This window comes from Denticeps clupeoides, chromosome 9 (genome assembly GCF_900700375.1).
Source record: "Denticeps clupeoides chromosome 9, fDenClu1.1, whole genome shotgun sequence".
Classification (NCBI taxonomy): Eukaryota; Metazoa; Chordata; class Actinopteri; order Clupeiformes; family Denticipitidae; genus Denticeps; species Denticeps clupeoides.
This window is the reverse complement of record NC_041715.1, coordinates 11036991-11058246: the sequence shown is the minus strand read 5'-3', so window position 1 is coordinate 11058246 and position 21256 is coordinate 11036991. Positions and strand designations below refer to the sequence as shown.

General features: G+C 39.5%; 1 protein-coding gene across 3 annotated transcripts; it reads left to right on the top strand.

The window, feature by feature from the left end:
* The first annotated feature begins 125 nt into the window (after window positions 1-125).
* On the top strand, window positions 126-14619 carry LOC114797158 (T-cell surface glycoprotein CD3 zeta chain-like). Of its 3 annotated transcripts, none has more exons than XM_028991842.1 (9): window positions 126-193; window positions 784-820; window positions 4351-4538; window positions 11537-11631; window positions 11850-11894; window positions 12395-12472; window positions 13481-13513; window positions 13611-13634; window positions 14236-14619. In XM_028991842.1, exons 3-9 carry the CDS (start codon window positions 4478-4480, stop codon window positions 14308-14310), a joined length of 411 nt encoding a protein of 136 aa, XP_028847675.1. In that variant the 5' UTR covers window positions 126-193; window positions 784-820; window positions 4351-4477; the 3' UTR covers window positions 14311-14619. The 3 variants fall into 3 exon arrangements, with proteins under 3 accessions (XP_028847675.1, XP_028847676.1, XP_028847674.1); XM_028991843.1 differs by having other exon boundaries at window positions 11534-11631; window positions 14248-14619; XM_028991841.1 differs by having other exon boundaries at window positions 11534-11631.
* Window positions 14620-21256: the final 6637 nt, after the last annotated feature.

Genomic DNA, 21256 nt, shown 5'->3' with positions numbered 1-21256 from the left:
GCATAAACAAAGATCGTGTTAAACTCTTTCTTCACGTGTTTGCTAGTAAATATAGTCACCAATGAAAGTGCTCGCTTCTTTCGTCTTTTGACAAGCTGTTATGTAATTGGGCTTAAACCTTTTGCAGTCACGTTAGCACCATAAGTACATTTTCTACAGCACTACTGTAATACTGCTGCACTGTGCAACTGATGTGAGTAAAAACATTAAAACATTATTTTAAAAAGGACAATACATGTATTTCATGGTTAATCTGTTTACCTTATCGACCACATGACCAGGCACATAATTAAATAATGTATTTATTTAACAAGTGTAGTTTTCCATTACAGTTACATATTATGAAAATTTGGAAGAATAAGAATTATGTAGATAATGAAATATTTGCTTATGGAAATGATCTCATCCGAAGGAAGCCACACAGTGACTGTACAGAAATAAAGTCAAAACTGTCAGAGCCATGTCTGAGTAAAAACAGGTTTGTACAAATTACTCTAATGTTATTTTATATAGTCGTCCAGTGACAGGCTTTATATATTCACCTTGACACTCAACCTTGACCTGATCTCAGTGTAGTCATTAGATGAGATGTCTTGCCAGAGTTCCGTACGGTCTCCACACACACATATTCGGCCACCTGATGAGGGACAATTTGCAAGGTGATGCCTAAACTCTGAACATTGTGGAATGTTCTCACACAGCCCTGCTACCTGTCTTTTATTTGCTGACACTCTAGTCCTAATTATAGCCTCACTGTGTTCTTCCCCCACTCCATGATTTAAGAGGCAGGACTAAACAGACTGGAGAACAGGAATCTTGGGTAGGATTTGTACTTTCTTGCACTCATCATATCTAAAGCTGTCCAATAATCCATCTTATCTGCAAAACATGAAATGTTATAATGTCTGTGGTCATGGTAAAAGTTGGGAAATCTGCCTTATTGCATATTCTGCAGAGTCTTATTGCATTATTGTATTGAATTGATATATTTTTGTCATGCTGAATCTGAAACCAGACTGGTGAATCACACTAGACTGGTGACTCACAACAAACCATCGCTTCTCATTTTACCTGTATTTACAGTAACTTATCAAGAACATCAAGAACTAAGCAAGATTTTGTTGTCTTTGATGTCACACCACCAGCACAGCCCAGAGCAGATTAATGTCTGTTTTTGACACAACCCATGGAGGAGAGAGTGGCGAATAGCTGCTGTGCTTGAAGCGGGGAAATAAACCTGCTTACTCATATGCCTAAGGTTTCCACACTCCTGCAGCAGGAAGTGGGTGGAATGAAGCTGTTCAAAAGTTTCATGTTCAAAAAGGGTTTTGATGTGACCTGCAGAGGGAGCTGGCATGACAGAATGATCAGCTCTCTTGGTGGCCTTATTAAACAGACTATTTGCCTTTTCCAGGAACGCTGGTCCTTTCTTCTGTTTGTTGGTATATCGCTCCATAACTGACCAACTTAGTCGGTGTTTGCTAGGGCTTTGTTATTACTGTGGGCACTTCTTGAATGTCCTGCTCATCCACACCTTGGATGAACCCCGAACCTGCAGACGTGACTCCACCCTGCTCCTCTTCATGAGCAAGGACTTGGTCAGGCGACACCCCTCTGGACATCCATGCACTCTTCCTTTCCAAGTTCGCCTGACAATTAAACACCATCTAGTGCTAGGCCTTTCATAGCTGACCTTACACAACCACAGTACAGTCCTGGTCCCCTTCCTGTTATACCACCAGTCTAAACTTGCCCATGTGTTCCAAAGAAAGCCCAATTAAACCCTTCGTGTCCACCATGTTTGCTGCAGTGGAATAAATCTGCAGACGCTTGACATGTTTCTTTTTCTTTACTCCTGTATGCCCACAATGCATTACAGCAAAAACCCAGAACAGGCATTTACGAGACGCCCTTATCCAGAGCGACTTACAATCAGTAGTTACAGGGACAGTCCCCCCCTGGAGACACTCAGGGTTAAGTGTCTTGCTCAGGGACACAATGGTTGTAAGTGGGATTTGAACCTGGGTCTTCTGGTTCATAGGCGAGTGTGTTACCCCACTAGGCTAGTACCAACCAGGCATAACACACTTTGAACAACACATTAGACACCCTTCAGCAAGGTACTGTCCCCAGTACCTTGCTGAGGTACAAGGTACTGTACTGTTTTATGTAGTTTATCTCAATGATGACGGTGGTCAAATCTTCAAGTCTAAAGCTCTGGAGTCTCAGCCACACAGGTATTGCATGCTTTGGATTACAAATGAAATTCGGAAATCATGAGCTGCTCTCCAGAATCCCGAAGGCCCCAGTTAAATCAGGGTTTCAGCACAGTGACTCCAGCACTGCTTCAAACCAGTTGTGGCCTAGTCAGACTTGACATCAACTCCCATCCTCACAGTCTCCCTCATGACCTCAGCACCTCTGGAAACAATCCAGAGTCAGAATGCCACCACTTCAGCCTGTTCATGGTCTTCTATATTTCTATACAGTACAGGCTAAAAGTTTGGACACACCTTCTCATTCAATGTGTTTTCTTTATTTTCATGACCATTTACATTAGTAGATTCTCACTGAAGGCATCAAAGCTATGAATGAATCACATGTGGAGTTATGTACACATACATACACACACACATACATCCATCAATACATTTGTGTGTTAATGTAGCATAAAAGTATTCTAGACAAGTTACCCTGCAGGCATTCACTATTGTGTAGCCTAACCTCAGACCTTCCCTTAATAATAATAATGAAGCCACTAAACTTCAGTGGACACAAAGGAAAGTCTAAGTGTATTCATAATGGCACTAGTGCATATAAAACTATGGCCCAACTGAGCAAGTCAGAAGTAATCTGAAAAAGACATGTTTAGTTGTTTGAAATCAAGCCTGCTGTAAGATGAGCAAAGATTAATCTGACACAAGCTTTCTTTAAGGGGAACAAGACGTTGTGTTGTTGTTAGTTCAGGATGTTGATCTGGGTTATGAGCCATAAGCCAACCTGCCTCTCACTGTTGCTATTATGTTTTAGGTCTACTTCTTCCAGGGTAGCTGCATTAAACTATTGCAAACAGGCAAGTAGAGTAATGTATTACGTTTGCTTGCTTCAGGTTCTTCCTTCTTGTAATGTGGCAATAAACATGGGTTTATAATACCAATACTTTTCTTGAAGTTTTTTAAAATTAAATTTAAACAGTAATATGAAGCCCCCTACTTTCACATTTTATAACATAAAAAGTACAGCTTATCACAAACATGAAAAACATGGTATAAATATTTCAGAGCAAGCTTATTTTGGAGCCAACTTGGAGTTAAGAACATCAATGCAGCATTTTGCGCTGGTGGATTATAATCAGAATGTAAAGAGATGTTCAAAACCCAAAAAGAAACAGGAGCAAGATACAAAGTTGACAATTTATTGAAATAGAAAAAAAAAAATGTGGTCAGACCCAGAAGCTTTACAATCTTCTTCTTCCTCTGCTGGACCCTTGTTCTGTGTGTGTGTGTGTGTGTGTGTGTGTATATATATATATATATAGAACCGGTAGACAGACACACACACACACACACAACAATTTTGACATCCAGTTTACTCCCACATCCTATTTTTATGGTTTTCATTTCCCCAGAAAGTTTAGAAATAATTTTGCACCTGAATCCAACAAATTTAACACTTAACAATTTATTAGACTTTTTGAAATCATTGAGTGAAAATAAAATGTTCTTTTAAACGCACTGAAGCATGTGGCCTTTATCTGTTGTGCATCACTGTCGGTTTAGCTGCCTGCATGTAACACGTCGACGGTAACCACTCTTTTCTGATGATGGTATAAGAATTTAATTGTTCACATTCGGGTTGAAAGGTGTTTCGGATTCTGAGATCTCTGCAAAATTCCAAACCAAGACAACCAGTTCTGCCACTTCATACCATTTTAAAAGAAATAAAAAACAAATTGGGACGTCTGATCGGCTTTTGTTTCTTGCACTTCGAGCTGGTTCATTATTTTTGAAGATCTGCTCCCCTTTGATGTGAGGTGCCTTTGTTTCCGCTCTTGTATTAGCCATAATTGTCATCACTGGCAAGTAAACACACACACACAAAAAACTTCAAAACTGTGCTCAACATAAAAATACCATCTGTTTTTGTTAAATGCAACAGGGTAACGACAGGAGAGCATCAATAAAATTAGTTTTTAGGTCAAATCAAACATTATTAGTAAAAGAAAAAAGAAAGAAACAATCTACAGGGGGAATAAAAAAGGTGACGAGGGACATGTGCCGAGATGTTGAGATTAGGGTCAAGTGGTGACACCAGGGGGAGCAGCCCTTCACAGCCATTTCCTGTCAGCAGGGCAAGAGGTGCAAACCAGGGACCTCAAGAGAACGAGCCATCGAGGGGCGAGAGACAGCAACAGGAAGGAAGCCAGTGGCGAGCATCCGAGCAGGGTCCAGAGAGCGAGGGGCACGCTGGTGGCAGGATGATAAGAAAGTTGAGGACAGGTGACCTGCTGGTCCTCACCTTCGTGGTTCATTCGGCAGGTAAGGGCCTTTTGTTGGGAGACCACCATCTGCTGGTATTCTAAAATAGGTAGCATAGAGATGAACTTCCATAAAGACTTGTATATGAAGACTTTGTGCATATGAATGTTTGATCCTAATCCATCCTAATCACTACAAACTGGGTGGACATGTTTCACTACAACTGATGTAGAATAATTATTTCAGGGGACATCGTGTTAGAATCTAAAGAAGTCTTAACAAAAATGAGCATGACCTTGTCTTTGTAGCAAATTTCATAAGAGGGTATTGTTTGATTGTAGAGCGGCTATTGCTGTACAGCCTTTACTCCACCTCTACATACCATTCAGTAAATTATATTCAGTAAGTTTCTAAAAGGCTAAGGGCAGTTAAATAGAAGCCCTATTTATCCAATACTAATGTCCATTGTAACTCATCTGCCTTTTCAAGTACATGAGATTTATTATGAGTTATGAGATGTTAATTCAACATTAAACTCAAATTCTAATGGCAGGTGAGGGTGCTGAATGAGACATGAACACAATAGCAAGGAAGCCTTGAAGAGCATAAAACTAGTTTACATTTTCAATACTGTATATAAAATGCATCTTACAGTGCTTTTTAACATTTCACGGGTGTTTTTTTTTTGTACAAATACAAATAGTTGTTTTAGTGAGTTAGAATATTAAAATGTTATTCTATTATTAAATAATTAATTCTATAAATAAAATCATTTACATTCATTAATATGAACTGCAGTCTTCCTTCATGTGCAACAGTTTATGGAAATAACAAAGAAGGAACTACGGTAATTTATTAGACAACAAGAAACAATTTGTTTCGAGTCAATGGGCCCATTTTTTTATTCTACCATTTGGCATGAATAAAACAAATTAAAGAAGCACCACAACCGGCCAAATGCATCTAGTGCACCAGCAGAGGTGGGCTGTACTTATTTCGAACTTCGTCAACGCTGCTACCAGTTTTGTCTTACCTGAAATCTGCACTTTGAACATTCTTTCATGCTCACATGATGTACTTTTAATTACATGTAATACAGTCCTCATTCTGCAGAGCCCAGTTATGAAGCGAGCTTCAGAGCCCTGCAGTGTGTGGTGGGCAGCGTCATAAAGCTACTGCAACCCTGTAACACAGACACAGCTGCAGACATAGAGCTAGTATTATGTATGTAGTGCTGATCTTAAACTCAAGCTTCCAAACTGAGTAAGTGCAATTTTTTAGGGCTGCAACTATCGAATATTTTTGGAATCAAGTATTCTGTCGATTTTTTCATCGATTAATGGGATAACTCATACTTTTGCGTTTTTAAACAACTCTATCAATAGTGTGTTATGCAACATGAAAATCCTCTTAAAATGAGCAAGCAATTGGCTGTTATTCCTCACAAAAAAAGTTTAATAAAACTAGTGGTGGGCCGTTATCGGCGTTAACGTGCTGCGTTAACGTGAGACTCTTATCGGCGCTAAAAAAATATCGCTGTTAATCTATTCACAAAGTTGGCTTGGGACCTGGGTCTATACTACGCAAGCTATTGTGCCGGAGTTAAATGGTTAGATTTATAATTATATTTCTTCTTTCTTGTGTCTTTTATTTTCTTATTTCCTAAAGACTTTTATTTTGTTTTTGAGACCCGGTTCAGGTCTCTTGGACACATGGCGTGAGCTGTGAGAGGTGCGTGGGGTTTGTGTGCAAAAAGTTATTTCTTTCATTTTAATTTATGTACATATTAGGAATATTTTGCATGTGTGTTATTTTGTGAATTTTTTTATGTTCTTTTAATACTGTATATTGTAGAGAGAGTTGCAGAAAGACGCGATGTGTGACGCGATGTTCTGACATGACCTTGCTTTTTGTACAGGAATGCAGTATTGTAAATTGTGAATGCTTTATGTTAATGTTCAGTTCTCTTGGACACATGGCGTGAGTTGTGAGAGAAGAGAGAGGTGCAGAAAGACGCGATGTTCTGACGTGACCTTGCTTTTTGTACAGAATACACTTTGCACAGAAAATCTCTTGGGTGTCAGCTCATCATTTGTGGTTCAAGAAACGAAATCAAAAAGTTACACAACGCTGAAGAAGAACTGGTACACTATGATGACTTTCACCTTGACATTTTAGCGCGGAGGTATACCTAGCCGAATTGCACTGTAGGGGGCGAGAACGAGTCTTCGAACTGTGAAATTACCACATCAAACGTGACGTGCTAACATGGATGCAGCTATTTAACTGAATAAACAGTTGGTAAACACAAGTACATCTTATTGAACATAATTTATTTTCATCACCAATTATCATAGTAGAACAGCTTTCTCAAGCAGTTTGTGATGCATTTTGGAAACAGGAGATGAGCCCCTGGTCTAATGCGGCACCTGGCTTGAGAAACCCGTTCTCAAAGACTTACTTTTAGTCATTATTTGGGTAGCACACATATTCTGAATGCCTTCGGCAGAATTCAAATTAGCCATTTTAATCTAGATGAATCTAGATTAATGTAGATTAATCTAGAATCTAGATTAATAGTATCTAAATCTAGATAAATTTTTCTTACTCTAGATTAATCTAGATTAATTTTTTTACTCTAGATTAATTCCAAGATTGTAGTGAGATTAATCTAGATTAATCTATGCCCACCTCTAAATAAAACTCAATACTTTTATTAGATTTTGGGTTACTGGCTCCAGAACTAAGCCAATTTAATCAAACTTTCTGTGAAACATTCATTATGTACATGAAAAAAACTATGAAACATAGGTTAGCCTATTTGTCCTTAGTTCTATTTTAATTTAAAAAAGGAAAAAGGGGTGTACTCCCTGCTATAGCCCAGCTGAGAGCAAAGAGAAAGAAATTATAAAGGTACAAAAGAGTAAAAAGAAAATATAAATAAACAATTCAAGTATTACTAATAATCCAACTTAAACAATACAGTTCAGTTTCCAGTTGTATCCAGATGAGGTAGGCAGGTACAATGTTTGTCTTTGTGCAATGTTATGTGCAAAATATATATAGAGAGAGAACTTGTCTTAATGCATGTGTGTGCAATGCATGTACAATCCTGCGCCGCTGTGATGTACTGTGGGGAAGAAAAAAAAAACATTGATTTGTGCAACAAATGCTATAAACTCTCCCAAAAGTAAATCTATTTGCTAACGAATGTAGATTTGTCCATCTGTTGCATTTATTATTACTACCTTATGTATGGGGAAGGCGTGTTTTGAGATGTAACCTATCAGTGTGTGTGTGGCGCGTGGGAGGGAGAGATGGGGACGGATGAATTACATGAGTGAGATCTCATGCCTCGTCACTATCGACTCATAACCCAAATAATTACAAATAATGTATGTTCTAAGAAGCGCTAATGTTAGTTAGCAATCATAAAAATACAATACCTTGTAGAAGCTCCGAGTCCGCTTGGAGAAATGTGGTTTACGTGAGGATGATTTTGGTTAAGGTGCTGTAGCATTGACGAAGTACTTTTATGGTAAGCCGGGTCCGTTTTACAGTGTATACACTGCACTATGTTGTCCACATTACGTAGCGTAAAAAGGTCCCACACTTCAGACATTTTATGCCTTTTATGCACACATTGTGGTGCTAGTTTGGTGTTAGTTTTATCTGTGACGACACAAATAAAAGTGACAGAAAATGTCACTTGCTAGTCTGCCACATGCTAGTCGGTAATACATGTTGCTAAATTACAAAAATGGAAAAAACATAACGACCATTCTGTTTCAGACTACGAGGAAGGTTGTCTGTTTGTAGTTGATGCATGAGAAGGGGCGTGGTTTCTGTGGAACCCCGCCCTGCAGGGTTTCAGGCCACAGAAAACTTTTTTTAATTTTTTATTTCATCATTTATAAACCTAACTTCGCAGTTCCTTTTTTAGTCTAGGACTACCGTAAATTCTGGACTATAGAGCGCACCAATATATAGGCTGAACCTACTAATTTTTAAAAGAAAAAGAAATTGAACATAAGTAAGCTGCACTTGTCCCCTTTGAGATTTTAACGGAGCAAGATGTTACAGGAAAGATTTGTTTTTACTGTAATATCCACAACTACAAAGCAAAAGTCATTTGTAACTATCGCCATCGTCCTCCTGTGCACTCAAGCTTACGTGCAGCAGCTCTATTTCCTATGCATTTCTTCCTAGGCTACTACCACCCTTGTGGACTGGGAACTCGAAATTGTCCATATGGGTGTGTGTGTGTGTGTGCGCACCATGAGGTGGGCTGATGTCCCACCATGCTTGGCGTCCCCCTCCCTGTGCCCTGCACCCCGCTCCAGCCACCGTGACCCTGGTTTGGAATAAGTGTTGATGGACAGTGAGCAGTGAGTGAGTGAATTAGCTGATTGGTTACTGACATATTTCTTTTTTGTTTATTTATTTGTTTTTAACTTTGAACAGTCTTAAAACTAGGAGAGAGAGAGAGCTGTTTGTGTCTGTCTTTGATGTTGGTTCAAAAGGGCCTGAAATAAAGCTGCCCTACAGAGAGAAGAGAATCTCTCTAAACTTAACCAGAGCAGTGGAAAGTGTGGGGGGTCAGAGACAGAGAGGAAGAGAGATATAAAGAGAGAGAGAGAGAAATGTGTGGTTGAAGACGAACCGAAGCACATTTCTGTTGCCATCTGTGGGGTTAGTGCTGCTGCAGATGGGTGTGGATGTCGAGAGCGTATGTGTGTGTTGTGATTTCCAGGCCTGTTCCTGGTGACCCACTGTTCTTCACAGGTTCGGGCTGCTGTTAATGCCAAAATGTAATTGCATTAAAAATGTTTACAAGATGCAGATAATGTTATAAACAAATAAATAAGTTATAGTCTTTTGGACAGGCTTGTTACTTTTTTATGATATATACGTTTCCCTTAGGACCTCACATTGACGTAAAAAGAAGTGAATGTGTGTTTACGTAAATGCATGCACACATATGTGCATATGTGCGTGGTGTGTGCGCACTCATCTTTCTCTGTAGCTCTCTGGCTGGTGAGCGCTCAGCAGGTGTGGAAAACAGAAAGCCACCAAAGTAGATAAGCAGTGCTGCAGCCACAGAGAAGTTAAGATCTCCCCATCCTTTCTAAGTTAGGGGGAGACCTTCAATTTGCAATTCATTATATTACTAAAACGGAGGGCCAGTAGTAGGTGCTGAGTGCTGAAGAACAGTATTCAAGTAAAACTATGGTTGCATTATAATATAATATATTGTATATTGTTAAGGTACTAGTAGAAATTAGTACTCAAATAAGTAGTGAGTAACTTCCTATTTTGTAGTCTATTAAACTGTATTGAATTCAAACATACTAAAATGATACTTGATATTAACAATACTAAACAACACTTACTGTTAAAAACAGTTATCATTTCGGACATGAAAAATGTCTGTCAAACAATAATGTCTGAAATGCTATATACAGTGCTACAGTGCTATACAAAGCATTTTTTAACATTCTGTCTCTCACAGTTGAAGTGTACCTATGATGAAAATCATTTTTTAAAAGTGGGACAACTTGCACAATCGTGCACAACTTGACCAAAGGTTTTGAGGATGACACAAACACTGGTTTTCACAAAGTTTGCTGCTTCAGACTTTTTAGATCTTTTTGTAAGTTGTTTCTGTTGTATATTGAAGTATAAGTTTTACATCAAATTTATGCAAAGAGTCAATGTGACATGCCCTGACATAATCATAATCAGTGCTTGGAGTTTGTCAGAATTTTGGGGGTTTTGTTTGTCCACCCGCCTCTTGGACCCATGGACCCAAAGTTTCAATGTTTTGTTCCCCAAGCCACTTAGTTATCACTTTGGCCTTAATCTCTGTGAGCCCATTCCCTTGGATGAGAAGCAGCCCCACACATGAATACAGGACTGATGGTGGCGCTCACCTTTTTTTCTGCCGCCAATTGTTTTAACAGATGCCCCAAACAAAAGGGGCTTCATCAGAGAAAATGACTTTACCCAAGTCCTCAATAGTCCAATCCCTGTACTTTTTGCAGAACATCAGTCTGTCTTTGATGTTTTACTTAGAGAGAAGTGGCTTCTTTTCTGCCCTTCTTGACATTAGGCCATCCTCCAAAAGTCTTCGCCTCACTGTGCGTACAGATGTTCACGCTTGCTGGATTTTCTCAGGCCTTCTGATGCCTTCTTCACAACACTTGAACCTCTCCCCTTTGATGATTTGATAAATGGTTGATTTAGATGTAATCATAGTTTCAGCAATACTCTTGCCTATGAAGCTCTTTTTATGCAACACAATGATGACTGGGGGGGGGGTTAAATCCTTTTTTATGGTAAAGAGGGACTTAGCAATTCATCTGGTCACTCTTCATAACATTCTGGAGTATATGCAAATAGCCGTAATAAAAGTGGGAGCAGCAATTTTGGTGAAAACCTGTCATTTTCAAAACGTTTGGTCATGACTGTAGATTGCACCATTGTCTGTAATCTCCACTTTAAATTTCTATGCAGACCAGCAGTGTACAGACAGTGTACAGAGACCAGTAACATTTCCAATGAAAGTTTGAGAGATGGGTCTCAAGCAGAGGTCGCAATTTAATGCTTTTGTGAACCTAGACGCTCAAGCATTTTGTACTCATCCAAAAAATCTTGTGTTTGTGTCATCATACACTAGGTGTTCACTGTTCAGATATATAAGACAACGAGTGAACCACATCACAAATGTATCTCAGATGGACAATTTTAAAAAATGGAGTAAATGTAATACATTCATACCCACCTCCGCTGAGCACTGACTGGTAACACGTGTGAGGTCTTACACACAGACACACAGTTATGGACACTAAGATAGAGGGCATTGTGAAGAATTCAACGCAGTAAACATATTTAGTATTTTTGTAGCAGGAGAAAGCAAAGTATTTTTTAATAGCTCATTAACGTGACATTTCCGAATAAGGCTGTAAAATACGAAAATGTGGAAAATACTAAAATAGGTGATACTCTGTGAATTCTTTCTGGATCAGTTTATATGTGACGTTTGTGTCCACCAGAAGCCAGTGTGCTGAGTCACCCAGAGGCCTGCTACATTCTGGATGGCATCCTACTGATGTATTGCATCACACTCACAGCACTGTACTTCAGGGTCAAGGTCAGAGCCGTGCATCCACACAGGTCAACATTCACTGGGGGAGATGGTGGCTTAGTGGGCAAGGAAGCGGACCTGTAATCGGAAGGTTGCCGGGTTCAAATCCCGAACCGCCAAGGTGCCACTGGGGTGATTGGTTAAATGCAGAGGATTTGTCATTGTGTCATTGCTACAGTGTTTCACAATTACAATCCCTTTCCTTTCACTGTTCCCGCTCACAGCTTGCTAGGGCAAGGGCCACTGCACCGCAGGATGGAAGCAGAAGAGTGAGTTTATTTCCATTTATCAGAAAATGATTCAAACACTGTGCAGACCTGGGGATGTTCCAGCTATTATTAATGATGAAATCATATGGGTATGGATAAATCAAACAATAAAATGAAAATTAATGCACAAAACGTTTAAATGCAGGTCCATATTTGTGATTACACTATACATTAATGCTAAACCTAAATGCAAATGTGTTAAAACAAATGAAAATTAATGCTGCTGGGAACACAGACTGTATTTTATACACATGTTGGTCATGTTAAATAATTATTAAAAATCAATCAATTAATTGCAAATAATCACAACTGACTATTAAGTCTAGATCTTGCCTTAATGCATATTTCAAATTCTGATAGAGACAGGTGTGGGAAAAGGCTCAGGGAGATGATCTTTTTCTTTCTTTCTTAATAAACCACCCTGCCATGTGCAAAGCGACAGAACATGCCAGTATGTGTGTTGTGAGACGTTGTCTGGAAGGTCTCTTCTGTGTCAACAGGACCCCGAGCCTGACGGTAGAGGGGAATATGAGGCAGTGGGGATTCAGAACGTCTCAGAAAGTGGGACAGCCCGCCGTGTGAGTGCCATTAGTGGAATATAATATTATTCATAAAATAATAGTAACTGTGGTGGACTGGCGCCCTGTCCTGGGTGAGTCCCCGCCTGGCACTCATGACCCAGAGTAACAGGACCAAACAGTTACGTGAGTGATTTAATATACTGTAATATACTGTACTTCGTCTGCGGCTGGCATTTGTATGATAAACATGCTGCTTTCTGTATCTCTCAGTTCTCACCTCTGAGAACAGGGCACAGAGGAGCAAACTTAGAAACCATTCAAGAGCAACACCTGCCAACCACTGAGCTCAGCAATAGTGTACTGCGTTGTCTGAATGTACACACATTTTGAAGATTTTTCATTTCGAGGGTATTTATCAAAATCCAAATACTGTATGTTCTTACCATTCAGGCAGTTATGTGTATTTTGAATAGAATGTTGGATTTTGTACAGTTCTGGTTCTTTTTTTCTTACTTAAGTGACCTACAAGCCAGGCCTGGAAGAGAATGTGAAAATATTTTCTCTCATTTCTTAACCTGTGACATCATCATGCAAGTTTTGTCAAAATACTACTAAAGATTTCTGAACAGAAGAAGAAATAGTATGTCTGTATGTACCATAATACTTGTATACATCAAATCAACACAACATTCAACCACTTATCAAGTAACATACTGATCATACTGAGTTTCTTCAGCGCATCAATGAATGAAGTTCAAAAATCTGCAGCCTGGAGGATTTACTGTAGATTTACCACAAGATTCTGAATGAACTGTCCCTCAGCAAGACACATAACCATGAGTCGCTCCAATTTCACACACTGCTAGTACAACGGCACCTCTAATGCGGATTTTCTTAAATTTAAATGAACACCATAAAGATCAGTGATAAGGAAGAAGACATTACAGTTGACTGTGGGTCTCCACCATTGTAAAGAACAGGTTCCAGTTTTCCCATGTCTGAGAACGAGAAAACAGACATTAGTACATCGCAGTGGTCTAACTTCACTTCTTCATCATTTCCCAGCCTCGGCAGACAGGAACAGCAGAAGGGAAAAGGGTAGGGAAATGTGAACTTGCTGGAATATCTGCAATATTTTATTTCAATGTAAGCATGAGGAAAAATTGTAGTAACATGTTGCATCTCATCTTCACAGGGCCGGAAAGAAAAGACATATGAGGTACAGAAAAATTCTCCATTCTCCCTGCAGCTTTCCTTGTAGTCCATTTGTCTGAATTGAACAGAATTATAAAAGCTAGACTGCGATATAGTACCAGTGTTTGTCCCACTGATGCTAGCTATGCCTTCAATTAGTCTCTTCACTGGGTGTCAGAAATATCTGGGTGATGATGTGAAGATGAGAGGAAACGATTGATCGATTAATGATTGATGGCACTGTCAGGGTATAGTGTTTATTATTTTAAACCTCAGTTTTACATAATCATAGATTTTTTTTGGTCTGTCAGAATGGTTGGCAAAATGTTGCTATCGTGTGATAAACTCAAGAGTTCTATGTATGGATGCATTACGGATCCTTCTTCTTCTTTGGGGCAGTGGTGGCATAGTGGTTAAGGAAGCGACCCCGTAGTCAGAAGGTTGCCGGTTCAAATCCCGACCCGCCAAGGTGCCACTGAGCAAAGTACTGTCCCCACACACTGCTCCCCGGGCGCCTGTCATTGCTGCCCACTGCTCACCAACGGTGATGGTTAAAAGCAGAGCACACATTACGTTGTGTCACCATGTGCTGTGCTGCACTGTGCTGTCATTTTCACTGTCTGCAGTCTCTCACGCAGGTGCATTCAGACGACTACGAATCCCTGGAAATGAGGCGCCTGCCGCCAAGAACCGCGCCCTAATGAGACCTTCTCCTCTGCGGTCCAGTCCCATGGAGCCCCAACGCACACCTTTTGAAAGTATTACAAATGCTGCAGTACCTGCTGCTTTCATGCCATGCTCTGCTCAGTGTGGAGTATGTAACTGTTCTGTTGTAGGTAGACCAAAAATTAATATGGGACCTGATGAAATATCTTTTAATACCCAACTAGCCCATAATAATTACGGCTTCAGTTGGCTTATATATATATATAATATTGTATAGCTTTAGACATTTTTTTTTATGGTTTCTAGAATTTAAGAATGTCATAATGCTTAAGTCTCATATTAAACGTGGATGTCAGTCTATCAGTGTTTCTCATCTGTAAGCTTTATTTACACAAATATCAATTAACAGCTTTCTGAATTTTTTTTAAACTACAGGGAGTGCAGAATTATTAGGCAAGTTGTATTTTTGAGGAATAATTTTATTATTGAACAACCATGTTCTCAATGAACCCAAAAAACTCATATCAAAGCTGAATGTTTTTGGAAGTAGTTTTTAGTTTGTTTTTATTTTTAGCTATTTTAGGGGGATATCTGTGTGTGCAGGTGACTATTACTGTGCATAATTATTAGGCAACTTAACAAAAAACAAATATATACCCATTTCAATTATTTATTTTTACCAGTGAAACCAATATAACATCTCCACATTCACAAATATACATTTCTGGCATTCCAAAACAAAAACAAATCAGCGACCAATATAGCCACCTTTCTTTGCAAGGACACTCAAAAGCCTGCCATCCATGGATTCTGTCAGTGTTTTGATCTGTTCACCATCAACATTGCGTGCAGCAGCAACCACAGCCTCCCAGACACTGTTCAGAGAGGTGTACTGTTTTCCCTCCTTGTAAATCTCACATTTGATGGACCACAGGTTCTCAATGGGGTTCAGATCAGGTGAACAAGGAGGCCATGTCATTAGTTTTTCTTCTTTTATACCCTTTCTTGGCAGCCACGCTGTGGAGTACTTGGACGCGTGTGATGGAGCATTGTCCTGCATGAAAATCCTGTTTTTCTTGAAGGATGCAGACTTCTTCCTGTACCACTGCTTGAAGAAGGTGTCTTCCAGAAACTGGCAATAGGACTGGGAGTTGAGCTTGACTCCATCCTCAACCCGAAAAGGCCCCACAAGCTCATCTTTGATGATACCAGACCAAACCAGTACTCCACCTCCACCTTGCTAGCGTCTGAGTCGGACTGGAGCTCTCTGCCCTTTACCAATCCAGCCACGGGCCCATCCATCTGGCCCATCAAGACTCACTCTCATTTCATCAGTCCATAAAACCTTAGAAAAATCAGTCAAGATATTTCTTGACCCAGTCTTGACGTTTCAGCTTGTGTGTCTTGTTCAGTGGTGGTCGTCTTTCAGCCTTTCTTACCTTGGCCATGTCTCTGAGTATTGCACACCTTGTGCTTTTGGGCACTCCAGTGATGTTGCAGCTCTGAAATATGGCCAAACTGGTGGCAAGTGGCATCTTGGCAGCTGCACACTTGACTTTTCTCAGTTCATGGGCAGTTATTTTGTGCTTTGGATTTTCCACACGCTTCTTGCGACCCTGTTGACTATTTTGAATGAAACGCATGATTGTTCGATGATCACGCTTCAGAAGCTTTGCAATTTTACGAGTGCTGCATCCCTCTGCAAGATATCCCACTATTTTTGACTTTTCTGAGCCTGTCAAGTCCTTCTTTTGACCCATTTTGCCAAAGGAAAGGAAGTTGCCTAATAATTATGCACACCTGATATAGGGTGTTGATGTCATTAGACCACACCCCTTCTCATTACAGAGATGCGCATCACCTAATATGCTTAATTGGTAGTGGGCTTTCGAGCCTATAGAGCTTGGAGTAAGACAACATGCATGAAGAGGATGATGTGGACAAAATACTCATTTGCCTAATAAATCTGCACCCCCTAGTCACTAGTCATGTGCAAAAGTATTTTCTGAGGTTTGAGGCTAGTGAGTCAGCTGCGCTTGCAACGGTGTTTGCAGTACACAGCTACTGTACAGAATTGTTCTTTAGAGTATAGGTCATTAGAGAATCAATTTTGCTGAAATTTTGACATGGGATTCTCCATAGTTCCCCTACTGAACAAGATTAGGAATGTTATTCTAATGTAGTCAAGACACCAGACAACTCACAATTTTAAAACACTTGAAAATGGTTTAATGATGTTTACAACAAAAGAGAACTGTACAGCTACAGTAAAGTTTTCATATGAAGAAAAAAAAAAACAAACAAAAAATACAGCAGACAAATGCGTCGACTCTACCATGTATCTTGATTCACATCAACAGTTTCTACACAGTGGTTCCGTTCAGAACCATCACGTTGTAGCCGATTCAATCTCAACGCTGACGTGTTCCCACGGTAACCGAAACCGGGTACGTGACTGTGGGTCTTGTGGAGAGTAAGTTCTACAGTATTAGAGAAGAGGACTTTCCTCACGCCTCAGCAGATCAGAAGACTGGATGAATCACGTTGCTTTTCAATTGAAATCTTCTACTGATGTGTTGTATGTACATGTTTCTTTTTTTTTTTGTATTTTTTTCCAATTTGATCCTCTTGTTTGGACAAGTTGGGCAGTGAAACTGATCACACACATGAGCACACCCAAAAACATACAAAAATACTATTTTCTTTTTTTCCTACCTAGATTAAGACGGTTTTGCAGTTAACTCCATGCTATGACAGAAGAGCAATACACCCAACAAAGTTCAAAAACGACAAAAATGTATTTTTTTTTTCCTTTCACTTAAGTATCTCAGAAAAAATACCAAAATATACATCTAAGCTTTGGAATTACTGAGGTCAGGGCTAATGTCAGGGTCAGGGCTCTGCCTCTTATTGCGTGCGCTGCAGTTCTCCATAAAGACAGAAGGAAAAATGAAAGTCTTTGGTATCTGCATTTGGTTCAATATTTGGAGTTTTGCTTTGGGATAAGAGCTTGTAAGTTCCTACAACCCCCCCACTAAAAAAAAAGTAGTCGAGTGAAGAGTCGGAGAATCCGTCTGGCGGAAAAAACCTGCGTCGTTCAGAGTGGAGGAGTACGATGCATAGTTGCACAAACCGTTCAGTCGACAGGCGTACAAAAGCACAAAGAGGAGTCGTCGGCCGCAGCGCGCGTTAAAGAGACGTTGCCCAGCCCTGCCAGCGTTCCACATGCCTATAAGGGATGCTGGCGCTGTCCTTCCCATCTCCCCTCAACCCTGTAAGTCTATATGTGTGTGTGTTAGACCAAACACCTACAGATACTAGACCAATACAGGGTTGTGTTAAGAGATGGGTTAGTCCATACAATCACTTTAGTAAGTCTTTGGTTACCACAGAGGGAGTGAGAGACTTTAGAGAAGGTCCAAGGAGAGAACACACATCTACACACACAAAAAACAGCTACAGCTACATTCAGAAGTAAATAAGACGAGAGGATGTGATTGTCAAAATAATATTAATAATAATAATAATAAATGAAAGAATGTGATGGGAGATTATGTGTGAATTATTAATAAAATGATAATAAATAAAGAAGTGAAAAATGAAGGACAAACCCGAATGGAGGATGGATGAGATGAATTAGAAGCCTTTTATTGTGTCTCTTGTCTCTCCTCGGCATCACACACTCCACGCACTAAACGGACAGCGGCCAAACCTCCTTCACAGGACACGCTTTTTTTTTTTTTTTTTTAATCTTTGTTTTTCTTAAGTAAATTAAAGTTTTACTCAGTCTCGAGTTAGAAATGAGGTATACAACAGCTGCTTTTACCACGCCCGCTGGCCCAATTACACCAGCGCTACCAGTGAACCGAATGCTACCCAATCAATCAGCATCTCAACTACGTCTCAACCAATGACAGAGCAACCTCTGTAGCTCAGAGGCTTAAAAAGCTTAAACATAGTCCTAGCAAAGTGGTCACTGTATCATCAATTTTATTTATTTATTTTTAGTTCAAAAAAAGTTTTTTTAGTTCTATGCAAATTTCCAAGTGCTCTGATTCTTCCAGAAAGTCAGTCTGCTACATTACAAAGCAAACGGCACCACCACTAAGAACTACGATTCCCACCTGCACGTTTTAGCCTCGGTTGAGTTATTAAAGCTTTTACTCACAGGACTGTCAACATCTCACCTAAAAAGGTAGGTAGCAACCAGTCCATTGAAAACCATAACCAAAAATAAACTATGACCAGAACTCACAGCCTCATTTCAATGGTTTCTATGCACCGAGGGAGCTAGACATGCATGCAGGGATGTATTCTTGCTCGCTCATGCATCCACACACACACACACACACACACACACACACACACACACACTCTATGCAACAATGCACCTATTTCCTAAAATAACAGTAAGGCATAAATGATAAGGGTTATTCGTTTTTCATTGTAAAACTAAGAAAGCCTTAGATGTTGCTCTCTCGTGCGATACAAACAATAAAAGGCATCAAATAATAAAAACTGAAATGATTGTTAAAAACAACACATCAAAATAAAGTCCATAACAATCTAACAATTTAAAAAAAAAAAAAAATTAAGTTTACGATCAGGAGCTTTAGAGTCTGTTACCCCAGCAACAATAAAAAGCAGGGGGTCTGTTCATCAGGAGCACCAAACAGGCCCCTCCCACATACACGGTAGGACACACTCCTCTGGGGGTGGGGGCCTGACTACAGCGACTCCCACACCCAAAGGGGTGTGGTTTTTAATTTTTGGTCTTGAAAATTTTTGACAATTGCGATCATTATTAAAAGATTATTTTAAACTTTTTTGTGAATAATAAGCATGACAAAAACACTACATTCATTCTTGATAATAGTTCAAATATAAAATATGAATATTTTACATATGAGTATATATATTTATTTATATAGGGTTAAGAAAAGTGTAGTTTCTGTATTCTGTAAGTCGTTCCAGAGATAAATATTTCAGTAACTTCCAATTGGTGCCAATCAGGCTACCACGCTAAACAAACATAAACAATACTCAAGACCACTACAAACCAAAAAAAAAAAAAAAAAAAAAAAAAAAAAAACTACAATTCCCATGAGGCCATGCAGCAACCTCAGGACAGAACCAGCAGAGTGAGCAGCAACGACACATCAACCCAGCCGCAGAGACAAAGGCTTCTTTTTTAAAAACTTTGGCAAGCAGAATAACAAAAAGAATCATTACTGGTTAACCTGCAATCACCCTACTAGTAGTCGCACTTGAATACGCAGTAGTAGTTTGGCTTGACTTTTTTTTTGGTTGCTTTCATTCATTTTTATTGACTAAAATATCTGACAGTTGGGTGGTACTTTGCTTGACATAAACCTTTCACTTAAGTGCTGCTGAGGTATTTTATGAAATTAAAGCATATCTGATGAAGGTACATCTACTGAGCACTTGTTAATTTATATATATATATATAAATATATATATGGAGGTGAAAAAATGTACATAAAGTATGAACAGGTAAAGACAGGCTTACTTTCTTTTCAGTCATGGCGGTGTGTTAATAAGAAAGTCTTTTACACAAACAGATGCATATTAGTGTGGTGGTAATTTTCTACCAAATACGGATCTGCTGATATAACAGGGAAGGATGAACAGAGAAACAAAAAACACTCAACAGCACTTATAGACAAGGCTATAGACAAATACTCTTTGGATGCTTTCATTTCAAAATATATATGTATATATATTTAAGAAAATCGTCTTTCTTATGGTTTCATTTCCATGGTGCATCATTAGCCTTTTTAAAGCTAATAATTCAGATCACTCTGTAAAGCCATTAGAAGTATGAGGGGGGTCGGTCTGTTGATGTGTGGTATAAGGTAGGGTTCATCATCAGTAGTGTGTAGAGTAGTGAGCGTGTGAACCTGTCCTCGCCGGTCCACACAGGCACAGCAGCTAGTGAGAAAACCACTTTGGTTCAAGCTTTACGACATGGCTGAATATTGGTAGGAAACAAAAGATGAAACATGAAACAATATATTTTTTTTAAATCCCTCCCACCCACACTTCGGTTCCCAATGCTTATGGTAATGGATAATAAATCACAAAAAAAAAGCCTTTTTTGGCAAAACTTAGTAAGAGTTGCACAAAAGTTGCAAACTCACAAAATTTGCTCACATACTGCCCAAATATACTAACTGTTGGTTAGATGGAGGAAACCAGCACCAGTTGTAATATTACGCCGATACACCTCAACCAAACGCTAGGGATCTTATAATTGATGACAGAAGGGAACAATTCTGATCGATGCCGTGCAGAACATAATTGATGATATCAAAATGACGTTACTTGGTGACGGCGGCAAAAAATCCTAGATAAAAAGAAATGCCGGTAGTGACTGTGGCGGCCTGATCTCAGTACAGCTTCGCTGCAGGTACGAGTTCGGCCTTGCCCACATGGACGTTTCTAAATGAATGCCCTCTGAACACCATACGTGTTTTTAGCTGCATTCAATTGGCGTTTCACTGGCGTTTGCGTTACACTGCTTAACAATCATTGTGGTTTAACGTTCGCCCGGGTTCGACAGAAACTGACATCAAGAAAACATTGCATGAATCGTTTACTTGACATCAACCGAACGCTGGTGCTGAACACCCGTGTGGACCCTTTGATTTGCTCCAACAATCAGAAAAACAGTCGCCGTTCATTCCGCACTCACCTGACCCCACAAACGTGTGAATGAGGACTAACTCTCATCTCACTGACTTATTTGAAAACCTAACCAGAAGCAATGTACAAAAAATGATGCGGCGTATCGTGATTTGAGCCCAAAATGTTGAAAATACTATTAAAGCAATGGCCACCCCCCCCAAAAAAAAAAAAAACCCCATCTAAATCTCCCTTCTTCCATTTGTTTTCAGTTTTTTTGGTTTCTTGTGCTGTTGCTACAGTCCGCTACAAAGCACAACAGAGAGGAGAGATGTC